This window comes from Phocoena phocoena, chromosome 16 (genome assembly GCF_963924675.1).
Source record: "Phocoena phocoena chromosome 16, mPhoPho1.1, whole genome shotgun sequence".
Taxonomy (NCBI): domain Eukaryota; kingdom Metazoa; phylum Chordata; class Mammalia; order Artiodactyla; family Phocoenidae; genus Phocoena; species Phocoena phocoena.
In genome coordinates this window covers 81,360,233-81,387,604 of record NC_089234.1, presented here as the reverse complement: position 1 = coordinate 81,387,604, position 27,372 = coordinate 81,360,233, and the positions used below count along the sequence as shown (strand labels likewise).

General features: G+C 47.1%; 2 protein-coding genes across 11 annotated transcripts in view; one reads left to right on the top strand and one right to left on the bottom strand.

Moving 5' to 3' along the window:
- Window positions 1-4,609, bottom strand: part of TTC13 (tetratricopeptide repeat domain 13) — a 69,118-nt gene extending 64,509 nt beyond the window's left edge. For all 10 annotated transcript variants that reach the window (XM_065894075.1, XM_065894076.1, XM_065894081.1 and 7 more), the window contains exon 1: window positions 4,330-4,609. In XM_065894075.1, coding sequence (XP_065750147.1) covers window positions 4,330-4,609 — 280 coding nt within the window. The remainder of the gene's footprint in view (window positions 1-4,329) is intronic.
- Window positions 4,610-4,877: 268 nt separating this feature from the next.
- Window positions 4,878-16,366, top strand: ARV1 (ARV1 homolog, fatty acid homeostasis modulator). The gene is made up of 5 exons (XM_065894630.1): window positions 4,878-5,095; window positions 9,496-9,615; window positions 12,188-12,341; window positions 14,976-15,200; window positions 16,222-16,366. The coding sequence occupies exons 1-5, from the start codon at window positions 4,886-4,888 to the stop codon at window positions 16,344-16,346; spliced, it is 834 nt and encodes a 277-aa protein (XP_065750702.1). The 5' UTR covers window positions 4,878-4,885; the 3' UTR covers window positions 16,347-16,366.
- The last annotated feature ends 11,006 nt before the right edge of the window (window positions 16,367-27,372 follow it).

Here is a 27,372-nt window from a genome sequence, read left to right as displayed (position 1 = left end):
AACGCATATGTTTGAACTAAAATACAGGTGGACCATCTATGAAGAACACATAAAGACATACTTAATACAGACGAATGCTGCACTGGAATAAGATGTAGCTTAACTTTGGCAGGAAGAGCAGAGGAGAGAACCTGAATTCTTGTATCAGTGGACAAGTTCCAACTAGACCTTACTTTACCAGATCTGTGACAGCAGGGGGTCAAGTTAAGATATGGCTAAGCTCTCTCTCTGAGTCTCACTCCATCCGGGTCTTTGCTCGTGTCACCTTAGCAGAGGCCTTCCCAGGCCGCCTCTCAAAGAAGCATCCCCACACCACTCTATTCCTCAAGGCGCTTATCGCAGGCCTATTGCACACCGCTCCTTCCCCCACCAGAACACAGGCTCCACTGAGGAACTCAGCCGACCGTGCTGTAACCCCAGGGTCTACAACACTGAGTAGAATCTAGGAGGCACACAAACGGGTTTTCAGGTAAAAAACAGATCCAGGGACTTCCCTCATGGTCCAGTAGTAAAGAACCTGACTTGTAATGCAAGGGATGCGGGTTCGATCCCTGATCAGGGAACTAAGATCCCACATGCTGCGGGGTAACTAAGCCCGCGTGCCACAACTACTGAGCCCGCGTGTCACAAACTACAGAGCCCACGCGCCCTGGAGCCTGCGCGCCACAACTAGAGACGAGAAAACCCACACGCCGCAACTAGAGAGAAGCCCACGCGCCAGAATGAAGAGCCCACACACCGCAGTGAAAGATCCCGCATGCCTCAACAAAGATCCCACGTGCCGCAACTAAGACCCAACACAGCCGAAGTAAATAAAATTTAAAAATAAATAATAAATAAATCTTTAAGAAAAAGAACAGATCCAGTCCCCTCTACGGTTCAAGTATTAGGCTCAATGGAACATCCTTGCACATAACGTAAACATAAAATTCTAGGACAAGTTACCTAAGACTATAACCTGCAACAAACAAAGCTTAAGGGCATAGGACTTTATCAATTATATTAGTACGAAATTATACTAACACGCAAATATTACTGACGGGAAGTTTACAAACGGTCGGGAGGCCAGGTTCAAATCCTGGCTCGACTCTCTGCGTGACCATTCTTAACTTCTCTTTGCCTCAGTTTCCCCTTACATGACATGGAGACAAAAACAGTACCTACTTCAGTGTCAAGTACTGTGCGAAATAAGGATGCAGTGTTGACAAGGATAAACCCGAGGGAAAGAATTAGGGGAAACCTTCTGTTCCTTTTTTCTTCCCACAGTTCCAAACTACAAACAGGGCAAAGGTAACAAGGAAGGGAGGGGACATTTACTTTTATTTGAAAAATATGTACATTACAGTGTTCGTGTTTTTAAAAGCGCAAGGTAATTTTCACCACGGGAAAACAGAATATCCGAAGTCTGTGGTTACACATGCTTTTCAAATAAAAAGCGAAATGTAAAAACGTGCTAGAGGAGAAAGAGCTGAAGGGGGGCTGAGGTCCGTGGCACTGAGATCACCCGTGCTTGCCGTCTGGGCAGCTGGGCCCCCTGAGGCTGCTCCCTGGGGCCTGGATTCCGGCCACTGTCATTTTGCTGTCCAGACAGCTCCCACCAGCCGTCCTCTTCGGCCCTACAATCACTGGAGGTTCTGCCTTAAGAGAATACATACGCAGCTCATCTGAAGGTGTGCAGATTCAGACCCACGCAGGCATCAACTCAGTCATTTATAACCAAAAGCAGGGGGCAGGCTTCTGAAAAGTGGCTGTGCAGCCGTGGCTGCCCTCTGCATAGGGATAGGCTTGGGCTGGATGAGCCAGCAGGGCCAGTGACGTGATTAATAAATAGTTGGTGAGGGCAGGGCTTGATTCTGAATAACTGATCAGTTCTGGATCCCAGCACTTGCTTAGACCCTAATGCTGACCATATGGGGGCTCTCGATGCAGAGCATGAACCCCTCAGGCGACAATCTGGCTCGCTGTAAATCCTGAATTGCTGTTCTTCCTGGAACAGAGAGGGACCGAGGCAGGTTTCACTTGCTTCTACCTGGCTGTCTAGGACAAGGAAGGAGAAATGAGAGACAGGTGGGTGAGTTTCTACCACAAAAGAGACGGCTTTTGTCACACACTGCAGCCAGCAAAGCTAAGCGGAACACCTGGAGGCCCAGGTAGCATAAGCAGGTGACCCTGGGAGTCACTTCCTGAGGTGGCCGCGGGAACAGGAACAGCAAAGCCACTGCAGCACCTGTCGGCAGCCACTGGGACACTCACGTCAGCCCAGGGAAGGCCGTCTGGAAGACGTGTCACCAATTTTCAACAGCACGTTCTTAACTCTAAACTAAGAAAATAAGTACTACACGGAGGGGTTAAAGAGAAAATGGAAACATTTAAATAAATTATGCTTAAAGCCTCAGAATACAGTGTTTATCCTCTGAAGCAGAGAACATTAGATAACGGTGTCCATATGTGAGGGAACGGAGAATGAACAGGATTCCCCCAAATGCCCCGGTTCTAACAACCCACATTTATCATGATTTGGGTGAAAAGCATAATACAAGTCAGAGGTGGCTCAAACGAGGACTCTTAACCATTGGCGTAAGCCTGACGCTACAAAGTGAAATGAGCCACCTATAGCAACAGTATCAATTGATTTCATAATTTGTATCTTTCATCGCCTAGCATCTGGGTCTCCCTTAGCCAGTGAGCATCACATGAATACAGGAGGGAAAGGAAAGGAAGATTTACACACTACCTACTGTATGCTTGTAAATATTACAGAGGCTTTTTCCCTAACTATAATCATTGAGTGCTTCAGACAAATGCTGTCTGGAGTCTGACCACCTGGGCTCCTCCCCTTCCGGTTGTGCGCCCTCAGGAAAGTGATGATTTCACTGTGCCCCCCGTCTTCTCCTCTAAGAAAAGGGGCTACCACCCAATGATGTAGTTACCAGCGCTCTGACAGGCTGAGGGTACTGCCTAACCAACCTAAGGCTGTCACAACGGCACAGGGCACACAGCGAGCACCGCGTACGTGTACGATCGCGATTTCCTTGTGAAGAAAATAAAACCCTGTAATTGGGGAACAGTGTCTTCAATTTACAGAGGAGGCAATTTTGCAAAGACAGGCAATCAACCTGCTCGGAGTCACAGAAAGTGACAGAGGGTAAAAGCCATCCTCTTGCCACTGTGTAGTGCTGGCCATGGCGTTCATGCTGTTACCAGCCACGGCTTACTTCAAAATACAGAAGTCACATAGCCCTCGGTGAGCAAGACGTCCTCAAGGAAGTCAGATTGTGCTGAAAGGAAATCAGACTGACTGTGCTAACCTCGACATTTCATCTCAACCAAAAAACACTTATTGTCTTCCCAGGTACACAATGCTAGACTGCTGTCAGGCCATAAAAGCAAGCAGCCAGCTCCTAGTGAGTTAGGTAGACCCGGACGTTTCAAAAGCGAGCCTTAGGGGAACTCACGGAGGGCAAGAGGAAAGGGAAAGGACAAGGGAGGGGATTAAAGAGTAAAAAGACTCACTACAGACCTTCAAAACGAAACATGTACATATCTACCTTGCCCCTGAGGAATCTGCCCAGGACCTTAAACTGAGGCTAATGGCGCCCAATCTTAATGAATGAACTGGCCCAGTTCCCACACACACAGCTCTGACGTACACAGGCCCGCAGGGCCCTTTTGACTCTCTGGGAGACACCTGACAGATCACAGGTCAACCTTAAAACGCCTGGGAGCAAGATGTCAATGAACAGATTCAATGGGGTTACTCTTCTGTTCCCTCCTTTCTTCCCAGGGATCACATTTTTACAGGCTACGTTTGATACAATACGTCAATCGGGAGGTCAGGAAACCTGATTTCCAGGCCTAAGATGGGCCAGACAGCCCCGCTCCGGGCGCGGGTCCGGTCCTCTTGGTCCGTCGGTCCCTCCCTCGCTCCCACAGCACCCGCGGGGGCCAGAGCAGGGGCTGGGGCTGCCCCGGGCCACCCGCCATCTCCTCCTCCACCCTCTCAAAAGTTGCCAGGGCTGCAGAGAGGCCGCCCTGGCCTCGGGGGCATGCTGTCAGCTCTTTTCACTATCCACCGGCCTCCCCACGGCGGCCTCGGGAGGAGGGCGCGCAGCGGCGTGGCTGTGAGCGGCGGGAAGCAGCCCCGGCGTGACACTTCGCGGAGCCGGCTCCCGCAGGGGCACACGCCGCGGCCGGTGCCGGCGAGGCCCGGGCGGCCCACACATCGGCCCCGGGGCCCGCAGCCCCCGGACCCGCCGCGCCGGCGCTCCGCGGCAACCCGGACGCCCGCCCGCCCGCCCGCCGCCGCCGCCGCCGCCGCCGCCCACTCACCGCCGCACTCGGCAGAGTACTGGTCCCCCCAGTCCCCGGACTGCGGGCTGCAGCCGCCGCCCGCCGGGGCCTCCTGCTGCTGCCGGTGCTGCAGCTCCTGCTTGAGCAGGGACAGCGGCGAGTAGTGCTCGGTGGCTAGGGCGCCTGGTCGCGGCCCGCTGGACAGAACCCCCAGCAGCAGCAGCAGCAGTAGCAGCAGAACCAAGACTCGCCGGGCGGCGCCCGCGGCGGCCACAGCGCCGCCCCAGCAGCCGCAGCACCAGCAGCCGGCAGGTGCCATCTTCCCTCAGGGCGCATGTGCGGCGGCCCTCGCCGCGCACTGCGGCCTCCCAGCCTGAACCTGCGGCTGGCAGGTGGGTCGTGGCGAGGGGGCGGGGAGAAGGGGAGTGGCAACGCCTCCTGGGAGTTGTAGTCCCAGCTCAGCCAGCCTGCGAGCCCCTTTTCAGTGCTGGGACTGCGAGTCCCGGTAAGCACCGCGCCGCGCAAGGCTTCCGGCCTGGCGTCTGACGTCTTCCCCGCCACTGAATCGGAAGTTCTGGCCCGCAGTTGCGTGGAAATGAGCACTGATGGGCGGTGTGGGCTTCGGCCTGGCAAGGGGAACGCCGAAGGGGTGACAACTGGAAAGGGGAAGACGGATGGGGTGGCAGTGACTCCTCCTACTGCTGCTGCCTCGGCCTCCTGCCAGTACAGGTGCATCGAATGCAACCAAGAGGCCAAGGAGTTGTACCGAGACTACAGCCACGGCGTGCTGAAGATAACCATCTGTGTGAGTTGTCAGGTGTGGGCTGTCCTTGGGGAAGAAATGGCGCAGCGAGGTTTGGGAACCGCGAGAGCCCATGGTACCTCTACCAGATTTTTAGGGTGATGAAGATAAAAAACCATCGAGTTTCAGGGTCCTCTAATACAGACTTCAGTTCGCTGCTTGACATTCCCTTTCCTGCTCAGTAGAACCTTTGCATGAATCCCTATAGTGGTAGAGAAGTCATACCCTACAGCGCTTTTCTCATGCCGGTCACGTTTGCTGCTCCGGGCGAACGAATCCTCGGACGGAGATGGATGCCGGTGTTGTGCGTAGAAATTTAAAGACCGGATTAGGGTGACATTTGGGCTCACGCCAAAGCTATTTCATTCTTATTCTCCCTTTGATAGACAGATGTTACCATCTTTACACTTCATAACCTATAGTAAATTCTCCTAGAATACTTTTTCAAGCTTCATCCGTTGTGGTTTTTGCATGTAGAGTATTATGTGCAAAGTACGATGCTAGACGTTGGTGATATAAAAACCAAAAATGAGGAAGTAAAAATTCTCTGCCTGGAACAGTCTTCTCTCAGGCATCTGTGTGGCTCATTCCCTCACCTCCTTCAAGGACTTTTCTCGAATATCTTATAGAGAGGCCTACTCTGACCACTCTATTAAAAATGATGAGCCCCCCTTCAAGGCTGGTATACCTTATCACCCTTCCCTGCTTATCTTTCTCCATAGTACCTATCATTTTCTAATATTGTATATAATCGACTTTATTATTGATTGCCTGTCTCCTCCCACTGGAATGTAAGCGACACAAGGACAGAGATTGTGTATATTTTATTCACTAATGTAGTTGGACCACCCAGGACAGTGTCTGACACATAGTAGGTATTAAATAAATATTTGTTGAATGAGTGAACCATTTCTAGGTTTTTTAGATGATCATATCCTAGGCCATCCCGGTATGAGAGAACAGTAAGTTATATGTGGTCTAAACTTAATGGCTTTGGACTAGTCCAATTAAATGGCCCGTCTAAAAGACGACAGCCACGTAACTGTGAATATAGTTTGTCCAAAGAAAAGCTAGTAAACGCCTATGCATTTTAGTTAGCAGTGATTTGTAATATAATCTGTATTTTAAAAAAATATTGGCATTAAGCTAACAACAACAAAATCCCTGTTCAAATCATCAGACGCTGGCTTCTCTATACCTTTACTTATGTAAAGAGAAAATAATTATTGGATAGCTGTTTAGGTCAACAGCTATACTCTCCCCCACTTTTTTCCCCCAGACATTGCACTTTCTCACCCAGGAGACAGATTTTAGAGTAATATTTGGAATACTGAACGGTGGTACTGTACATTATGGATTATTGTACACAGTCATTCCCTAATGAAACAGAGTAGGTAGCATCCTTGTTTATATCATGCTAATGCTTAATGATATGCATGCTTGCGTTACTCAGACAAATCATTCATGTGATGCCAGACTCTGAAAATCAAACCATAAATTAATTAACTTTGTAAAGGCAGCCCAAGTCCTGGGATTAAAAGGAAAAAGTGTTTAGACATCAGGCTCTTTGTTGGGAAAAAAAATATACAAAGTTTCTAAGTGGTTACAGCCGGTAACTTATAGGTACTTTGATCTCTTCTCTGCTGTACTTGGAGTCAGCAGTATACTCAGCCTGATCTCCTACCAGTATTTTTCATTCTAATCTCCCTTCCCTTTGCTCTTCTTGCTTTTTCCTGCCATTTCTCCCAGCTTGCTTATCTGTGTTTCTCTTTCTTCTAATGGAAGCGTGTCCCTTGCTTTTAGTCACTCTCTCGGCTTCAGCGCTTCACAATTTATTATAGTTATATTAAAGATATTGTACTTTTAATATTCTGAGGAGCCTGGCCTATTTTAAGTGCTCAGATATTTGCTAAATCCATTATGGTAACAAAACAAAACAAAACAAGACTCCTTTGAGACTGTCTCAAGTTTTAGTTCTGTTCAGGGCAACAAGATGCAGCTTCCACCCCTGGGTGCTGGGTGCAAAGATGAATAAGACAGCACTGCCCTCACAGGTTCCACTTCTCAGATATGTTTGCTTATGGTGGAGCTAAAATTTGAGAATGAGTGGGGAAGGGGTTAGTCCTGGAGATGATGGGAAGGACGAAGCAGCAAGAATATTCATGAAAAAAAATGGCCAGTTTATATTCTGAAAGAGATGTGATTCAGTATAGAATTAGAGAACATAGCAGCAGAAACTAAGCCATATCCATGTTAAAACTGAGCTGGTGGAAGCAGTATTTCAGTTCCCAGGGTGTGCACGGTCCCTGTGCTGCAGGGATTTCTTAGAGGACAGCTTTCTCTTTCAGGATACTTGTCTGTTGAGTAATAAATGATACGGAATAGAACCATCTTGCCAGAATTAAGAAAACATTTCTACCGCATTGAGCTATCTCCCAATCGGATGTTTTAGCACATTTGTTCGTTTTGTGCGTGTGTGTGTGTGGTTTGACTCATTACATTCAAGGTGAAGGAAGCACTCAAGGGAAAAGCAAATAACAGAAGCAGAACAAGGAAAAAATGTGGCCTAAACTGACAGGGAGGGAACCAGCAGACTTTAATGAATTCTCAATGTTTCTAAACTACTCAGCACGTTGGGAAGGGGAGATGGGCATAGCACATAGCATGTCCCGTGATACCAGCAGCTGCCTCTTCTGTTGGGGTTCATGTCGCCCTGTGCTCATTCCATTGTAGCACTTACAGTAGCATGTTTATTTGACTTCCCCTTCTAAACTGTAAGGTCCTTGAGGGTAGAGCCTATGTCTCAAGGAAAGTATCTAGCACTGTGGAAGTGCCTGGTCCATAGACATGGCTAAGTAAAGAGAGCTGTTGTGAGTGTAATAGGCACTCCAAACATGTATGTCAGAGAAATGATTGCAAAAGGAGTAACGACGCTGCTGTGTCTCCTGCTGCTGGTTTCTGCCTACCTCCTTCTAAAAAATGTCCAAAGCCCGTCTTCGACTTGTGATGCTGTCAGAAGATGGGTTTTAGGGAACTTTTAAAGGACAAAGAGAGGATCCCTGACCAGTCTGCAGTTTCATTTTAAAGTGAAGTAGCATCTCTGGTCTTCCGTTCTCATTTGTATAAAGAGAGGAAGTGTTCTCCACATGAGGAGCACAGGGAGAGGTTCTAGAAAACAGCTCTGTCATGTATATAGAATTTCTGATTCTGTGGCTTCTGTTTAGATACTGGCTTACTCTTTGCTCAGCTAAAAAGCCTAACCTCTTAAACCTCAGATCTATGAGGTGGATTTAAATTTGGAGTAATAGCACATCTCCCTTCATTGGTTCACCTGATGACTAGGCAGACATACACACTTCTTGTAATGACATGAGTGAAGTGGAGAAGCTTTAAATTGGAATTGAATCTAACTTCGTGACATTGGGAAGGCAGGGTTCATATTCTTCAACGCACTCCATTCTTCTTCTAGCACTTTGATATAATTAAAAGGCCATCCTGGTATGTGTGCATATCCATCACTTCTTCTATTTCTATTCTATCCCCTCAGAGTTTCAAAATGTTTTGTGTTTCAATTGTAGCCATTAGTTTATGCAGTGAATAGGACACCTGATGCAACTTTGTAGCTAATACTCTTTCAAATGTCATTTCTGATGAGCTTGTTCTCCTATACCTGCATTTTATATGTTCTGATGGGATTGGGATTTCATAACATTGTAATCATGTGTCCAAAAAAAAAAAAAAAAAAGCCCTTTAATAGGAATGGCTGAGAGCCCAGGGGGCCTTGATTTGGGCAGCTCCGAATCAGGCGGCACAACCCCGTTCCTTGCATACAGCCGGCGTTCTCCAGCGTCTACTATGGCAGAGAAGGACCATTTTCTTGCCATGTTCTCCATGGAGAGAAAGACAGGCTTCTCTTGCTATGTGCCACCCGAGGATTCCTACCTGCCTGGAGCTCTCAGAAGCTCTGGGTGCAGGGTTACTTTTCTGAACCCTTTTCTTCAGATCATGTTTCAAGAACCACAAAGTTGGGGCCATCTAGCCAACAGGCAATGAAGGTACATTATAAACTTACTTATTTTATAATAGTTCCTACAAATTGAAAGTAGCGTGCTCTGAGATACTTTCCTGCCTAAAATCAGTCTTTAAATCAAATATCTTTTGGGTCTTCTTAAATATGAGATTAAAAGATTCATATTTTTAGCCTAGAAGATTCTATTTAGGCATTTCTGAAACCAGGTCTTATGCAGATGGACATCTTGTATCTGAATGGAAGTTTATTTAAATAAATGCTGATATAACCTTATTGCCATACAAATCCAAAACAGACTCCGCTGTTTTGAAATCCTTTAAGATTTCAGAATGTATGAATATGTTTATTCTAATGTTATCTTGCATTATTTCAGAAATCCTGCCAGAAACCTGTAGACAAATATATCGAGTATGATCCTGTTATCATCTTGATTAATGCTATTTTATGCAGAGCCCAGGCCTACAGGCATATTCTTTTCAATACCAAAATAAATGTAAGTTGTTATAATTTTTTTCTTTTCTAATTTTACTGGATGATTTTGCATTTTTAAATAATAATATCAACAATTTTGAACAGAATTAAAGAATATTATTTAAACAAAGAAATTCTAACAAGAATGGGTCTTCTATCTCAACAATGTCTGGAAATTTCTAGAAGTAGCAGGCACTGCTTTTTAAAAAAGTGTACAGTGTTTAGTGTATGTTTAAGAATATGGTCACTAGCAGGAAGTTGACAAATGATAATCTGGATTGCCTTTTAGTAGGTTGCCTTTTGAAACAGACATCAATAATTTTGAACAGAATAAAATTAAATATAACCTGGTAGGGAGAGAATTATACCTAAAAGAAATAAGCAAACACTGAAAGAAAAAGATTTAAAAACATAACTTATTGCATGTTATACTCTGCTGTTCAGGAAACGCATGAGGTGAAAAATCAGAAAAGTCCTAATATATGAAGTTAGATTTTTTTTTTTTTTTTTTGAAATATACATTTAATGTACTGACTTGTGAACTCTTTTAATAGTTTGGCTAGGGTTGACAAATAAAATACAGGACACCCAATTAAACTTGGAAGTCAGGTAAACAATAAATAATTTTTTAGCATATGTCCTAAGTATTGCACGGAACATACATACACAGAGTATTTGCTGTTTATCTAAACTGCGTATTTAACTGGGTGTCCTGTATTTTTCTTTGCCAAATCCGGCACCCCTAATTTTGGGCTAACGGGGACAGTAACTGCAATTTATTTTCCCTGTGCCTCCTCCCCCAAGTTAACGCAGGCAGTGTTTATATTAGGAATATAATTGAGTCTCAAACCTTGCTACACATTAGAACAACGTGCGGGAGACGGAGGGGACAGCAGTTAATTCTTCCAAGCCGAGGCCTCACCCAGAGCCAGTTATATGCGAATCTTGGGGGATGGGATCCAGGAAGGAGTATTTCTACAACTCCCTGGGCAATTCCAGAGTGCAGCCAGGAGCGCCAGTGCGCCAGCTGGAGGAGCCTGAGGAGCTCACCCCGCGCTCGTCCCTGGACCACATTGAGTTTGCGCACACACTTTCTCTTCCCCACTCTATATTGATAAATGTCAACCCATGGGAGAAATATATGGAACAAAGCCACTTCTTGTTGCCTAGCATTTTCTGTTTTTTACCAAAATTTCAGCCTCTTAAAAACTTCCAGCTTTTAATTGCTTTCACTATTTTCATTTATACGCATCCAACCTAGGGGCACTTTTTAAGAAATTCATGTTCAGACTAATTGTTTCTTCGGAGGAATCATGAAATCTTCAGGTTCAATCTATTCTCTTACTGCTGCTTCCATCTCTCCTGAGTCACACAAATTCTTGCTGGATTCCGTGTATCAGACGAATGTTGAAAATATAATGGAGGGTGAACTCCTATTTAAAGCAGTGATTCTTAACCAGGGGTGCACGTTAGAATTCACCCTCTGGGTGTGGAGAAAAGGGAACCCTCTTGCACTGTTGGTGGGAATGTAAATTGATACAGCCACTATGGAGAACAGTATGGAGGTTCCTTAAAAAACTGAAAATAGAATTACCATATGACCCAGCAATCCCACTACTGGGCATATACCCAGAGAAAACCATAATTCAAAAAGACACAGGCACCCCAATGTTCATTGCAGCACTATTTACAATAGCCAGGTCATGGAAGCGACCTAAATGCCCATCGACAGATGAATGGATAAAGAAGATGTGTCACATATATACAATGGAATATTACTCAGCCATAAAAAGAAATGAAATTGAGTTATTTGTAGTGAGGTGGATGGACCTAGAGTCTGTCATACAGAGTGAAGTCAGTCAGAAAGAGAAAAACAAATACCGTATGCCAACACATATATGGAATCTAAAAAAAAAAAAAAGGTTATGAAGAACCTCGGGCAGGACAGGAATAAAGATGCAGATGTAGAGAATGGACTTGAGGACACGGGGAGGGGGGAGGGTAAGCTGGGACGAAGTGATAGAGTGGCATGGACTTATATATACACTACCAAATGTAAAATAGATAGCTAGTGGGAAGCAGCTGCATAGCACAGGGAGATCAGCTCCATGCTTTGTGACCACCTAGAGGGGTGGGATAGGGAGGGTGGGAGGGAGGGAGATGCAAGAGGGAGGGGATATGGGGACGTATGTATATGTATAGCTGATTCACTTTGTTATAAAGCAGAACTAACACACCATTGTAAAGCAATTATACTCCAATAAAGATGTTAAAAAAAAAATTCACCCTCTGCCTGGAACTGTTTCAAAGTATGCATGCCTAGGATTTACTTCCACAGATTCTGAATCAGGACTGGGGCATAGACATTTGTGTTTCGAAAACTCTCCCCATGTGATGCTTCTGCTGAACATTGCTGATTAAGAGCTACTGGTTACAGACTGAATACAGCTGGCATTTAATTGGGCAGTTCAGAGTTTGACAAGCTACTAGGTGGGACATCCTTCAAAAACCACAGAAGTTAGCTCTGTGCCTATTGGTGTTAAGTACAGTTGTTTCTTTACCTGATTGCACGGCAATGTCTTTTTGACTACCAGATGCACGGAAAACTCTGCGTGTTTTGTTTGCTTTGTGAAGCGTACCTGAGATGGTGGCAGCTTCAAGATTCGAGCCGGAGCATTGATCCTGACGACTTTATCAGATATGCTAAAGAGTGGGATTTCTATAGAATGTTTGCAGTTGCTTCTCTAGGTAGGAAGAAGCCATGCTTTCTATTCTTAGTTGACCTAACATTTTGATTTTAAAATTAAGGTGTGTGGTCTTAATCACTGGTAAAGAGGAGCTAGTCAGAAGACTTGAGACTAAATTTTCAGCCGTACCACTAATCTGCTAGGTGAGTGTGTATAAATCACCTGCTTTCTTTTTGTTACCACACATATGGCATGGAAATAATTATGCTTATCAGATCAGAGTGTTTCGTAAAGTATTTTGAGACACAGTATTTTTAGTAAAATTCTTCAATTTAAGTTCTGATTATCCAATCTGAAGATTGCCTGAATCTCATCTTTATTAAAACAGATTGATAATTGCCAGGCATTATTCAATGTATTATACTGACTGCATTGTACTAATGCAATGTATTTAATAGGGGAAACTTGTTATATATCTGGCCGCATGCAGGGAAGGGGCTACTCCCCCAAATTCTTTAAGTTCTGAAATGGCTTTTCTTCAGAATTTGCATTTGTGACTTAGGTCAGAATGGGGTTGAATTAATTTCTGTGACTATTTTATTACTTACTGGTTTCCATGCTTTTCTGCTTCTACAATCTTCTCATTATACTGAAATGTTGTCTCCAGTCCACTCCAATGTCACGTTTCTGGACTGTGTGTCCTCTTTTGTCCCTTCTTCTTCTCAATCTGCCCTTACTCCCTTGGCCCAGTGGTTTTAAAATTCATCCAGTCCCAGAGGTTTTAAAATTCATCTATAGGCCGAGAACTCCCAAATGTACGTAATAATATTAAAAACACCCTTGAACACATCACCTAAACCAAGAACCAGAACCTAATATAATTTTAAGCTTTAAAGCAAAGCCTCTTAGAATTGCTCTAGATAAACTGCTCTATGTCCATAATTTCTAAGAAGCAAACCAGGCTTGTTTTCAAATAGTTTGGAATTTCTGTGGCACCGACTCTACAGTGGCCATTTTGACACTTGATCAGAAATTTTTTTCTACTGTTACTTAACTTTTTTATGTGTCTTAATCTAATCCCTAGTTAGGTTTCAAATCCCTAAAACAACTCATAAATAATATTTTACACAAATACGGTATTTTACAACTTAAACACGGTTTTTACGGTATTATCAACTCAGTTTTCACAACCATCCTCTTCGGTGGGTAGATGGGGGCTCCTTCCCTATCCGCAGCTGTGGAAGCACAGGAACAGGAAGGGCAAATGGTTTACCCTGAGTCCCCCCGCAGGTTACCATCAGCGCAGAGCCAGGGGAAGGTCTCCTGGCACCCTGTCTCCCGTTTCCTCCACCGCCGCTCCTACTGAAGCCACCTGATCACGAACGCCTTAAGTACTAGGGGCTCTCCAACATCTGCCTTGTGAAGGACTGTGCAGAGCCCAAGGGCAGCTGCAGTTCCCCGAGTCTCCCAAGTTCTAAGCTAGAAAGCTATGGAGGGTGACCTAGTCAGCCCTCCTGTCCAGTGCAAGAAACCCTTCTCTCTAGATTCCTGCGAGAGGGTTTGAGTATCCCCAGTGACGGGAGACAACCCACCATCGTTAGATGGTTCTTGTTGTTAGGGAGTTCTTTATTATTACTATTATTGGTCCAAAACCCAGGCTGTATGATCTGCCTGTTTGAACAGATCCTTGCCGTTGACAAGCCCTTCAGTCCTTCTGAGGTAGTGTGTCTCTCCTGAAGAGTATATCAAATTTCATGTGGGCTAACCATCCTAAATTATGTCGATCGATCCTAATCACCTATATTTGGAACCTCTTTATTTTGGCTGGATTCAGTTATAAAACATCTTAGAAAGAATACACTTGTTTCTCCTGGAATATGATCCATGTGTTCCAGAAAAACCTGATCCTGCAGAAACCTTAAGGTAGAATTAGGGACAGACCATTCAGAATGTATGCAGCCGGGTAATCAGCACTAACCATCTTAATAAAAAGAATAATGCAGTTAAAAGCAACGTTAAATTCCTAGTTGATGGGGACAGAACAGATTGTGCCCTATTCTGACTGTGGGACACCAGGGGAACTATTGCTTCTTCTAGTCTGGACTCTGTCTCTGAATGCTTTCTGGAAGGATATGGAATTACACTCAAAAAAGTTTGTTAAAATGAATAAGGGAAGTTTTAAATTTAGCTAACAGAGGATTCAGAACCTTATGGCTAATAGGCACTCCATAAAGAGTAGAAGAATGAACCACGAAGAACCTCCTCATATGTACTTCCTAGGCTGGGTCCCACCTTTCGGATTTAAAAGCGTCCGTTCTCCTGTCTGTCCTTTCTGTGGAGATGGCCAGGAATAAAGCTGTTTACACAGAACCTTCCTTCCTAAAGGAACTTTAGAATGTCGATGATTACAATTCTTATGGAGTTACTTTTTCTCCAGACGATGATGAAGTATTTCATGAAAGAATTATTGAAATACGTTTCTGAAATCATACAGGATTTGACACAAGAGACAGGGGTTTATTTAAAAAAAAGAAGAAGAAGAAGAAAACGGAACAAAAAAGAAACTTTGGTCTTGGTAAAGCATTTCTTTTGTGGTCAGCTGATAGGCTGCATTTTGGAATTGTGGGTTGTTTGCTTCTAGGGGGCTCTGCTTTGGACTGGACATTCATATCTTTATTTTTCATTTCCTCCTTAGAACAAACTGCCTATTTTACTGGCATCTTTACTTTCCTGTGGGTAGAACGACCCATAACAGCGAAAAAAACCCTCAACTTCACTTTGCTGCTGAAAGCGTTGTTATTATCCAGCTACGGGAAACTCCTGCTCATCCCAGCTGTCATCTGGGAACATGACTACACACCCCTGTGCCTCAGACTCATTAAAGTATTTGTCCTTACGTCCAATTTTCAGGCAGTTAGAGGTATGTTTGTGTCTTATTGTTTTCTCAGCTTTCAACCCATCTGAAAGCTTGAAGTCTTGTCTCTATAGAATAGTTTTGGCGGTTTTTTGGGTTTTTTTTTGCTGTGCGCGGGCCTCTCACTGTTGTGGCCTCTCCCGTTGCGGAGCACAGGCTCCGGACGCACAGGCCCAGCGGCCATGGCTCACGGGCCCAGCCGCTCCACGGCATGTGGGATCCTCCCGGACCGGGGCACGAACCCGTGTCCCCTGCATCGGCAGGCGGACTCTCAACCACTGCGCCACCAGGGAAGCCCTATAGAGTAGTTTTTATATAACCTGTTAAGCGCTGGAATTCTTCGTGGAATAATCACGATGCCTAACATTTCTATAGTGCCTTACATATAGCACACATTCGGTATTTGTTCAGTTTAACCACATGGTACTCTTTAGTTTTCAAAATGCCTTCTTTATGCATTATATCTATCCCCTGGGGTCTGTAGGGCAGCCATTATTATCTCCACTTTATGACTCGTGGGGACTTGACCAAGGTTACGTGGCCGGCAGTTATCAAGCCAGGGTAGGGTGCCAGCCTGCCTCCCAGCTCAGGACAGTTCAAGGAAGGGGTAAGCAGCCCTGTGTGTCTTCCTTTTTCCCACACATTGTGAGAAGTGCTATTTTAAATGGACCTTTTATCTGATACTTTGTATAATGTTTATCATCTTGTAAACTATAAAACCAAGAGTAGCAAATTTTTTCTGTTACTCTCTTTATAACCTTAGAATCTTTCATTTTCCTGTGTAATATTCATGGGAATCCGTGTCTTGATGCAAGCAGGAGAGGCTCAGTGTTTTTGTTATAAGCAGATGCTTTGGTTCTCTCAGAAGGTTTGCAGATGGAAAAGTAACAGCATAGATTAATAAGAACAAACAGATTTTCTAAAAACAGCTTTACAAAACAACTCCATTCACACTACCACATAATTTACGTGCCAGTATCATTTAATTAAACTCTTAAGAACTTATCAGTTGCCTTCTCTTTTTCAGTGACCCTAAACGTCAACCGCAAGCTCTCCTTTTTGGCCATCTTGAGTGGCTTACTGGTGGAGAGCGCCATGGTCTACTTCTTGCAGAGGATGGCATTGGCTGTTGGAAGTGACTGCCATCCATGAATCTCAAGACTTTTGAAGAGGTACAGAGAGCATCTCTCAGTGTTCATGCACGCAGACACGTGTCCTCCTCAAATTAGACAGATGTCGCAGAATACATCACCCACCCCCCGGCACCCGGGTGCCTCGAGGTCACCTCCACCTCCCTCGGGGTCTTTTGTCATCCACAGTGACATCAACAGCTATGTTTTTGTTGCTTCTGGGGCCCTGTTCTCACAGTTCTGTAACACCTTCCCTCCAACGCACTCCTCCTAAGACCTCGGACTCTGAACGACAGCCATCTCCCGCCCTTTCCAACCATTCCACTCCCTCCCTCCCATGAACCCTGCCTTTGCTGCCTAAACCTCTCACTTTCCTCTACTTCTCACCTCCCTTGCCTCTCTCTTGACTGTGCCTGGAACCTAGAGGCAGCTGTTGCCTTATCCTCTGTTAGTCCCTGGAAACGAGTCAGCTTCCTACCCTTCTGTCAGCGCCCCCGTTAGAGCTCTTGGGGTGAGTCCACCAGCCGTTTCCTCTGTGAAGCCTGGCAGGCGGTCCCTGGGTCTGCACAGAGCACGGCCGGGTGGCTGCTCCTGTCTCGAGGGCACCTCTAGGGACCCAACACACACACGCACGCACGCACGCACACACACACACACAGAGGCCTTAGAGCAGTTGTTCTGAAGTCTTCCCGCGCTCCCTCCTTCCGCGTCTGCTGTCACTTTGCTGAGAATTGAGACTGACCAACTCCTTGGGTGTCCCCCCTCCGTTCCGGAACTTGTTTGGCGTCTGCCTTCTTTCCTCCTCCCTCCATCCCGCCTCGGAGCCCTGCTCAGCGTTCCACGCCCCGCACCCCGGACGGATTCCACCCTGCAGCTGTCCTCCCGCCTCTGGTCACCCTCAGGGGTCTGGACCACAGCTGCAGTCCGCCTTGAGGCAGGACGGGCGACTTGAAGGCGGGGCAGCTGGTGAGGGAAGCGTGGGGCAGAAGCGAGCAGCTGCCGGCGGGCGCGTCCTCCGCGTCCCGCAGACCTTCTCCGCCTCTCCTGGTACCTCGGCCTCCCCCCCACCCCGCCCCCCGCCCAGCTCAGCTCAGCCTCGGCCTCTCCGCCCCGCAGGCATCGCTCCCTCCATCCTCTCTCGTCTGTGCCGGCTCCTCCCCTCTGCCAGCAGACACGTGCAGCTCTCGACTTGCGAGCAGTGCCCTGAGCCTCTTTCTCCACTGCCTTCCCTCTTGGTGACACGTCCTTCCTCCCTAGTCTCCCGAGCCGCTGCTCCTGCGATCAAAGGCAGCCGCCGCCGGCTGTCAGGCTCCTCCCCGTCGCCGCCCTGCGCTGGAAGCGGCTGGCTTCTGAAACAGGCCGCCCGGGCCCCTTCTGTCACCGACTTCCCTGTCTGTGCCCGGCTTCCGTCCTCGGCCCTCCGCTTCTCCCTCCTGCCGTGCAGACGCCCGGCTTCCGCACGCCTTGGCCCATCTCTCAGTGCAGGTTGCTTCCAGATCTTTCCAGATCTGACACCTGTAGCCCTCCGCCTCTGCCAGGTCACTCATGCCCTTCCACTGCCTCCGAGGTACTGCCAGGACGGTGTGGCCATTACCTCTAAAATCGAATTCAGTACCCCGCCCGCCCGTCCCCACGGAAACAGAACCTTCCTGATGGCTTCTCATCTTGTCACTCCGACCCCAGCCCAAGCCTCCTGGTCTCCTGCTTCACAGTTTACAACAGCCTCACCCACCTTCAGCTTCTCTTCACAGAGCACCGCTCCTGGTGTCTCTCTGAATTTCTCATCCCTTCCTACTGTGGACAGGAGCTTCCTCTTCCTGAGGAACACCTTTTAGTGTTCTCTGAGCTCTAGTGCTAACTTCTCCTCTGCAGACATGCTCCTGCCCACGTTCTCTACTGCGCTCTCCCCCTCCCCAGAGATGTCACACCCTCTCCAGGACCTGGAGGGGCCTCTTCTCCGCCTAACCAGGTCCAGTCACCCCTGCTTCTCCGTGGAACGAAGCCCTTCCCCACACTCCAGTCTGCCGTGCTCACTCCCTCCGTAGACCTCCCGGCACCCAGCTCAGCACAGTCACACTGCTGGCGCTCCTGAGACCCTTCCGGTGCTGAACGCCTGACCCCTCCTTCTGTCAGCGCTTCACTTGTCAGGCTACCCATGACAGCTTCTGGTTAGGAGAAGGTCACCTGTCTTTAACGTCCCTTACGTTGTTTCATGTTTTATGCTCGTCTCCCCCAGTCTGGTTGGGTGCCGGGAGAGGCCATGCCTGTGTTAACTGTGTCTCCCATAGTACACGGCCTGCCCTAATAATTATCTACTGATATGATCTTCTGCAGAATGTGCCACTCTGAATACTTCATTTATCATCCAGTGTCCTTTTTTTTTTACTCTCTGGGGCATAACCAGCTGCATCCGTAAAATAGAAGGCGTAAAATACAAACCAAGCTTCTCGTTATTGTTGTGTAAAATGAAGCAAAGATTTGGATACACTTCCTGAAAAAGAAAGCAACGGTTATGGCGTTGGGGACTCCTAACCCTGCCACCCCACCCCTACATGCAGGAAACAACTAAACCACACAGGGACACACACAGAGACACTCACACAAACACAAGGAACCATCTACGTTATAGATGGTCCAGGTAAGCGTCTGAATTGAAGGAACGTGAAGTCCTGTGTCACACAGAAGAAAAGATCTTTGTTCGTTCCTTTGACATTTAAATGTTAATGGTTAAAATAATATTGTGTGTTCTTAAACAAGAGAAACGCTTTTCTCTCAACGCAGCCACAATAAACTGAGCTTTTGTGAGTACTTGATTCAACATCTTCCCCTGTAACTAAGTTCGTCTTTAAAATCAGCTGATCCAAAAATAACTAAACACTGAGTTTGTCCACTTAGCAGGAGTGAATTATATCTCAATAGAGCTGTTATTAAATAAATATCACCTCTCTCCTTTTCTCTCTCCCTGCTTCATTCATTTGTTCTTTCATTCATTATTTACTTATTCATTCACCAGATGTTTACTGAGCACCTACTCTGTTTGGGTCAGACACTACGGATATAGTGAGAAAAAAGACACGGCCCTCTCGACATTTACCGAGTAGTGATGGATTTAGAAACAGGAGTAGGTAATTGCAGTACAGTGTCGTAAGTGTTATAAAGGGGTGAGTATAGGGTACTCGGGAAAGGCAGAGTGGGAACACCTGTTCCAGTCTCAGAAGTCGAGAAGGTCTTCCAAGGGGAAGGGGAAAGGACACGAACTTTCCACTACCCCCGGTAGAGAGGGTGCCAGTGCACGTACGTTCCTAGAGAGCAGAGTGCTGATGTGCACAGGCGGGGGCTGAAAGCGAAGAGTCCAACTGGGTGGAACGTGGGCAGTGGGAGTTTTACAAAGGACACTAGGAAGACACGTAAAGGTCGGATTATGAAGGGCCTCGTGAGTTGTAATTTATCCCAAGGATGATGAAACCAACACAGAGAGTTAAAAAGAAGACTCCAAAGTAAAAAAGAAACAGGACAAAACCAACTGGGATAACATCACAGAACAGCCGTAGGCTGGAGAGGACCGTTGGCCACCAGATGGAGCCTGTAAATGTTAAGGAGGGGGTAGAAAACATGGTTCAAAGGCACACAACCAAAAGAAAAAAGCAATTCGAAAACAAATAGGGGGAAAGAATGACCAAAAAACCCCCTACACTGATCATATCTTTTCAAATCTTTGACTCAGATAAAGAGACACACATCACCCATTTATAAATTCGTACTCAATACATTCCCAGGCTGTCTAGATCACCATAAAGGTACTTGTTAATCTTTCAAAACGAAGGAAGTGTTAGAAATCCCTTTCCAGGGTGTCAGTGAGGTATCCGTGAGCGGTAGGTAGCTAAGCGCTGCAGAATGTGTGGTAAGGACTGCAAGGGAGACCCGTCTGATCAGCTCTGACCTTGGACTCCACTCAGCCTATTCATCACATCACTCACCGGAGTGAGAAAAGAAAGGGCAAGACTCCAGGAACAAGGGAGAGAGACTGCCTCCCAGGTCACTGCGAGGTGGCCAGTTCTCCCGCCGCCCCGCCCGTGCCCCAGTGCCTAGCACAGGAGTTCATCTTATCTCTGGGCTATCAGTGGCCCTACTTTTTCAACATGTTTTATGAAAAGTTTCAAAGATACAAAAACGGTGAAAGAATTGTACGGTGAAAACACACCTAGGTTTTACAGTGGGTAACTTTTACCCCGTGATTCCTGAGATGGCAGAATTTTCAATTGTGCTGGGAAGATGAGGTAGTGGTGGTGCTCGGTGCCTTTGAAGGATGTCTATGTTTTCCAAGCCATCCCTCTCTCTCCCCCAGTCATTGAAACATGGTCTGACAACAACAAAGAAGGCATTTATATGAAAATTCTCTTGAAGGTATAAAAATTATTTTTATCCACACTTTTATTGAAAAAGCATATGCACCCGAGCCATCCTAGAAAAGCTACCTTAAAACCACGGATCAGTTACCGTCACAGTGGCCACACAGACAGCCCACTGCTGACTCTTGAGTTTTCAACACAGCCAAGAACCAGGAGAAAAAATACTCAATTTATGGGAGCACAATATAGATGAATAAGGCACAGAGAAAACGGACAAGTGGTCTTCTGTTGGAAGATTTTCCGTCACAGTGTTTGAAGCCTTTGAACTAAATCGGGAAGAAAACATCACGGTGTACATGAGAGCCAAAGAAAGCGTATTTTTAGGTATTTACAACAAAACAAGGCAAACATCAGTCAGAAAAGCTGAAGATATTTTTAAAATCAGTCTTATAGGAAGAAACTGAAGCTCAGAATGGTTCAGGGATACGCTCATGGTCACAGAAGCATAGAGTGATAGAACTGGGACTAAAACCTGGTCTCCACTCCTAGTCTAACAGGGGATCCCTGGGTCTATATTAGTCTCCACTACCTAGTTGAATGGTGGATCCCTGGGTCTATCTTGGTCTCCACTACGTAGTTTAATGGGAGATCTCTGGGGCTATCTTGGTCACTACTACCTAGTCTAATGGTGGATCCCCAGGTCTGTCTTGGTCTCCACTACTTAGTCTAATGGTGGATCCATGGGTCTATCTTGGTCACTACTACCTAGCCTAAGGGTGGATCCCTGGATCTATATTAGTCTCCACCCCTAGTCGAATGGGGGGGTACTGCAGTCATTCTTCCCTTGTTAAGAAAAAGGATAATGGTCTTCAAATACAGTTAGGGATAGAGAACAACAGAGTTTTAAATACATAGGGAACTCAAATGACTAGAACCAGATTAATTTAGTCCTCTGCCTCCAAGGAAGAAGCTGCAGAAGACAATGAGCGTTGTATTCTTTCCTCAGCATTGCTGCGATCCTTAAGAGATGGGTTGTACCTTTCCGATATAACCTGATTTCCAAAGCTGGCGACTCATTCTGCAGGGAGAGTTAGTGACCCAAGACTAAATTATAGTGTTCTCTGGCTAAGCCAGTAGAGGAAATACGCTGCAAAAGCAAGAAGCTCAGTACCCAAATAGGATTATAGTTATTCATTCCTATTTAAGAAGAGTTTATATATACTATTGACTTTGCGCCAGGCACTGTTTTAGGGGCTTTATAATCGTTAACTCACTTTACCCTCATGATAACCCTAGAAGTTGCCTCTAAGAGCCCACTGGGAAATGCATCCTGGGTATTCTGAAAGGGGGCGGGCACAGTGGGGGGGGGTGGCTGGCAGATTAAATGATGCTGTCCTGTGGCAACAGAGATAAACAGCTAAGCGGGAGGAACACAAGGGTGCCCAGAAATCTGTGCCAGTTTCCTGTGGCTGCTGTACCCATTACCACAAGCTTGCGGCTTAAGACAACAAATGTATTCTCTCGCAATTCTGGAGGAAGGAAGTCCAGAGTCAGTTTCACTGGGCCAAAGCCGAGGTGTGGACGGGACTACCCTCCCCAGAGGCTCTAAGGGAGAATCCATTCCCTCCCTCTTGCGGGTTTTGGTGGCTGCTGCCAGTTCCTGGCTCCTGGGCACGTCAACCTCCCCTCCATCTTCATATCACCTCCTCTTCCGTGAGTCAAACCTCCCTCTGCCTCCCTCTTACAAGGACATTTGTGATAGCATTTAGGACCCACCCGGGTAATTCAGGATGATCTGGTCATCTCAAGATCCTGAACTACATCCACAAAGGCATTTTTCTCCAAATAAGGTAACATTTACAAGTTCCAGAGACTGTATCTTTGGCCCAGATATCTCTGGGGGGCCATTTTTCAGCCTATCACAAAATCATCTGGCGAATAGCAGCTCCACACCCAGCACATACACACACAACCTCCCAAATTTGAGCGGGACTCGCCTGTGAAACTTAACCTTCTATCTGTGGCTTCATCAGAGTCCCAGGGACACAGATTTCAGCGCACTGCGAGGGGCTCCCCGCACTGGCCGGGAGTGGACTCCGTGCAGCTATGACGATTCCCTCACAACACGGAAAGAATGCCATTCTAGCTCCTTCCCATATTTCCCAGAAATCACCTTGCTTGGACTCATTTGGCAGGGAAACACCCAGGCGAACACCTGCTCGAGAGCTGAGCCTTCTCCATCCGTCTATGGCCTTCATTTCAATTCAAGGTCAGAAACTCCTTCATTTATGTTCTGCAGGCAAATAGAACCACTCGTCTTTCTCACAGCAGGTGCTTCCTGTGCTGACTTTACACCTGGCTGCATCTTACCTCTCCTGCCTTCGTATTCCCTTTGCTGATTTTTAAACCCACTTTTAAAAAAACTGCATTTTATTGTGTTGTGTGAATTTTTATAAAGCAGCCTTAAACAGTTTTTTTAAACACAGGTGGTATATAAATCGTACCAGTCCATTTAAAATACATAAATGTGTGACCAGGCATATGTCTGTACAAGAGTGTGTCTTCTGCCCTAAGGGGCGTGTTTCTACTCTTCCTTCCACAGCTGGGGGACAGAAGTTCAACCTCCACGTCTTATACTGGGCTCCTTCCAAATCGAGGTCCGAGCACACTGGAAGTGCTTCGGGCAGGGTGCTTGAGCTGGTGTAAATTACTGATCAATGGCCATTTAGGGTGTGTCTTGATAGCTTGTTGAGAAAAGTCACATGGTGTATGACCCCAGGGGAAATGAGTTGAACTCATCGTCCCTAGTATTTCTGCCAGGAAGGCAGATGGGCATCAGCGAGAGAGGACCAGCGCCCAGTGGGGAGTACTCCTGGCGATGGCCTGGCCGGGGACACACAGTAACTGCAGGTGGAGTCTGGTTAGCAAGCACCCTCCTCGTTCTCCAAACTCACCTCCATCTAGATTCCTGAGGCGTCCATGCAAAAGGGACACACCAGATGAACAGGCGCTATTACCAGCCTGCCCTTCAACCTCAAGTCCCCATGGCTTCCCTATCATTGTGCTGGACTTAGGAATTTCAGAGCTTTCTTGCCTTTAACACAAATGACGTCCTAGAGGTCATCTTAAGTGGTTTCCTCTCTCGCCCTTTCTCCCTGAGCCCACCCTGGCATCTCATCACCCTGAGGGCAGCAGAGAGAGAATGAAAGGTAAGCTGCTCTCTTCCCTAAGTCCCAGAACAAAGTCCTAACTTCTCTTCTCCGATACCCCGTGCCCTTGTGAGAGACTTGGGAAATGCTCCCAGGTCGTATGGTGACTGTGGCTTTAACCACGTCTATTTCTAATGCAAGTACTCCTCCCACCGAAATCGGCCTTCCCAGTAATGATGGTTTCTGTGTTCCTGGGGCCCCACTGGTCACTGACTTTCATTAGTGCTTCTGTCTTGGAGACGGGATGGAGAGCAGAGAGAGGGGGTCTTTGAGCTTCTGCCTGAGGTTGACAGTGCCTAATTCTCTCATCCTCTTGTCCTCCCCTCTCACAGGGACCTGCCTCTCTGGGGCTAGAACTCTTCCTAAACTACTGATCACGTCATGCTTTTCTTCTCCTCATCTTGCTTTGTTCGTGGATTTAACCAGGGTTGTTGCTCAACATCCTGTCGATGCTAAGCTTCCTTGTGAGAGTTCTTCAGAGAGTCAGGAGAACCAGGTTGGAAGCTGGGTCTCTAGGGACCTGTCCTCAGTTAACTGGTGGCCAGAGGCGTGAGGTGGGAAATCACGCATCCTTATCATAGTTGATTAGAACGAAGGCATCAGGCAGGCTGTTGACACCCTCTCCAAAGCCCACACTAGGTGGTCTGGAGGCCCACGCGCTCCCATAGACTTTTCACCCATGACACTGACCCAGCAGGTGTCAGCCGTTCTTCAGGTGTAACCTCCATATGTTACCTTCCAACCGAAGTTCTACCACCTCCGTACAGAATGGGCTCAGATACATCTCTCTGAACTGAAAGTACAATCCATGAAGACGAGAGGACTGGACATGCTTGGACTTTGACAATCGCTAAGTTTTCCTTGGGCAGAGAGATGAGACTCCACTGACAACTCGCCTCCAGTGAAGTGATGTTGGCTGCTGTGGGGGTCTCTGGGTCACAAATACACTTGGCGTATGTTTATTATCACGGGCTCTGAAAGAAATCAGGCCTGTGCATGTAGACGTCAGACCAAGATCCAGCAGAAAGCACTGCACAACAAAGCATTAAATAATACGGCACTGTGATGAAGGTGAATGGGCTGTACCTGGCAGTCTCCTTAGATTTCACATTATTCCAGCACCTGCTTGCGCCTTAAACGTAAAGCACAAAGTGCGTCTGAGAACTCCAGCTCCGCTGTTATTTAGCCACGGTCCTAGGCAAATCGCTTAACCCATTTAAATTATAGAAAGGAAAGTGTTTTATGAAAGCACACGGCACTGCACGTAAAAGTTTTCGGAGACTTCGTTTAAGCCATTACATCTGCCTTCTCACTCTTGGCCTCTTGAGGGACTTATTCAACCTCCAAAGCCAGCTCAGATGGCTCCACCAATATCCCCAAGTAGCCGTGGAGTCTCCTTCTGGCACTCAGCGGCCCATGGTACTTCCCCCATCACAGTACTTAACATCCCGTGCTAAGCTATTTGTGGAAGTGGAGAACTGGCCAGAGGCTCTTCACGGTGTTCGTCTGTTCTGGGCGCCTGGATCAACGTGATCCCGATAAATGCTAAATAATAATGCTAGCTGAAGGAGTAACATCACCCTAGGTTACAGAGGCATGAAAGCAAGGAGTCAGGTTGGCTAACCGACTATGAATTCCACTGGGGACATAAGGGGAACAGTATCGCTTGTGAATTGCAAGGCTTAAATTAGCAACAATTCTGCGTTCACTGCACATATGCCTAGGAAGCTAGAGGTGTTTTTCTTAACAACTATGGATGTCGCCTTACAGAGTAGTTCACAATTTCTGCAGCTTTCGTCCGGTAATGCTGGACTGCCTTATCGCCTACGTTTCTCTGCTGGTCACCGAGTAGCAAGACAGACCCACTCTGAACTTACAAGTAATGACTTACGCCAGGTAGCAAAAAACGAAACCAGCTGAATTTATTTTCTAGTCACCTGTGGCACCTTTGTAGAAGGGTATATTCGAAAACACTTTATGATTTGGGAAACTTTAATATTCCTTGCCAAGCTGTATGTACAGTATTTAAAGTGTACTACACTTAGAGTAAGAGAAGGTTTGGGGTGAGTTATATATATTTCAGATGGAGCGCTGACCACCCACAGTGGTTTATGTGTATATGCCACTTCACTGCAGGAGCCAGGAATGTGTCAGCCCAGCCGGAAGGGAAGGGCCCCTTGCTCGCCTTGATTCATTCCACTTCTAACTCTGACAGGCTATCCCACAGTGATGAGACAAAGGCCCAGAAACTCACAGGCCCTGGGAGTCACTGCGGGTCCCCGCAGACCCAGGGAACGCAAGCATTCTGAATCAGAGCGCTCCCCCAGACAGAGCCAGCCCCGCAAGCTTCGCCCGGGGCAGGCCAGGCAATTCTTCAGTGCTGCAGGGACAGCCCTCCGAGAGCGGCAGTGTTGGTGCTGGGCTGACTTAAAGCAGCACTTCTGGAACTCTGTGCAGAATGATGGTCGGAGGACTCGTGTCAAGGCGCAGGGCCGGGGGCAGAAGGCTGGGTGGGGTGAGACTCTGTACCACGTTTCCGGTGACGCCTGCTCCACGGACTACATCTTGAATTCTAGATCTCAACTAGATCCACATTAGACTCACGGGGGGGGGGGGGGCAGGGGAGACTTTTAGAACCGTACAGGCACCCAGGCCTCACTCCTTACTAATTAAATCTGAATGATGCTAGGGGCCGGAGCGGGGAGTGGGGTGGGCGCGAGGGGGGCACAAGGGGAAGTCTTGATCCTGGCTCGATACTGTTCTGAAAGCTCCCCCAAGCGATTCTCATGTGGTCAAGGTTCAGAACAGCTGAGCTCAGGTTCACCTCATTGTTAAGCAGGGGCCCAGCCTCGAAGGAAGAGGTTCCGGTAGACAACCAGACTTCACCTGGTTTTGCCACTTTCAATTTTCCCCACCGAGGACTTCCCTGGTGGCGCAGTGGTTAAGAATCCGGCTGCCAATGCGGGGGACACGGGTTCGAGCCCTGGTGCGGGAAGATCCCACATGCCGGGGAGCAGTGAAGCCCGGGCGCCACAACTACTGAGCCTGCACTCTAGAGCCCACAAGCCACAGCTACTGAGCGCGTGAGCCACAGCTACTGAGCCCACGTGCCGCAACTATTGAAGTCCACGCGCCTAGAGTCCCCAACAGGAGAAGCCACCGCAATGAGAAGCCCGCGCACCGCAAGGAAGAGTAGCCCCCGCCCTCCGCAACTAGAGAAAGCCCGCACGCAGGAACAAGGACCCAACACAGCCAAAAATAAATAACTAAAATGAATTTTCCCCACCGAACAGTCCCGCCACTTGCTGAAGGCAGTTTCCTGCCACCCCTCATTTTAATGGTGACTTTCAACACAGCAAATGAGCGGCAAGGCTTTTCCTTCTCTGCATATCACCCCTATCCCTGACATGGGGTTGTGTACATGACAGGCTGTCAACACGCTGCTTCACGATGGTGAGTTTTACGTCCTCTCTCTGACCCCAGAGAGGTG

Excerpts from the sequence above, each read along its gene's own strand:
- ARV1 (XM_065894630.1), top strand. The coding sequence starts at position 4,886 with ATGAGCACTGATGGGCGGTGTGGGCTTCGGCCTGGCAAGGGGAACGCC. Across the intron at positions 5,096-9,495 it reads TGCTGAAGATAACCATCTGT|AAATCCTGCCAGAAACCTGT; the intron begins GTGAGTTGTCAG and ends GCATTATTTCAG. Across the intron at positions 15,201-16,221 it reads CAATTTTCAGGCAGTTAGAG|TGACCCTAAACGTCAACCGC; the intron begins GTATGTTTGTGT and ends TCTCTTTTTCAG.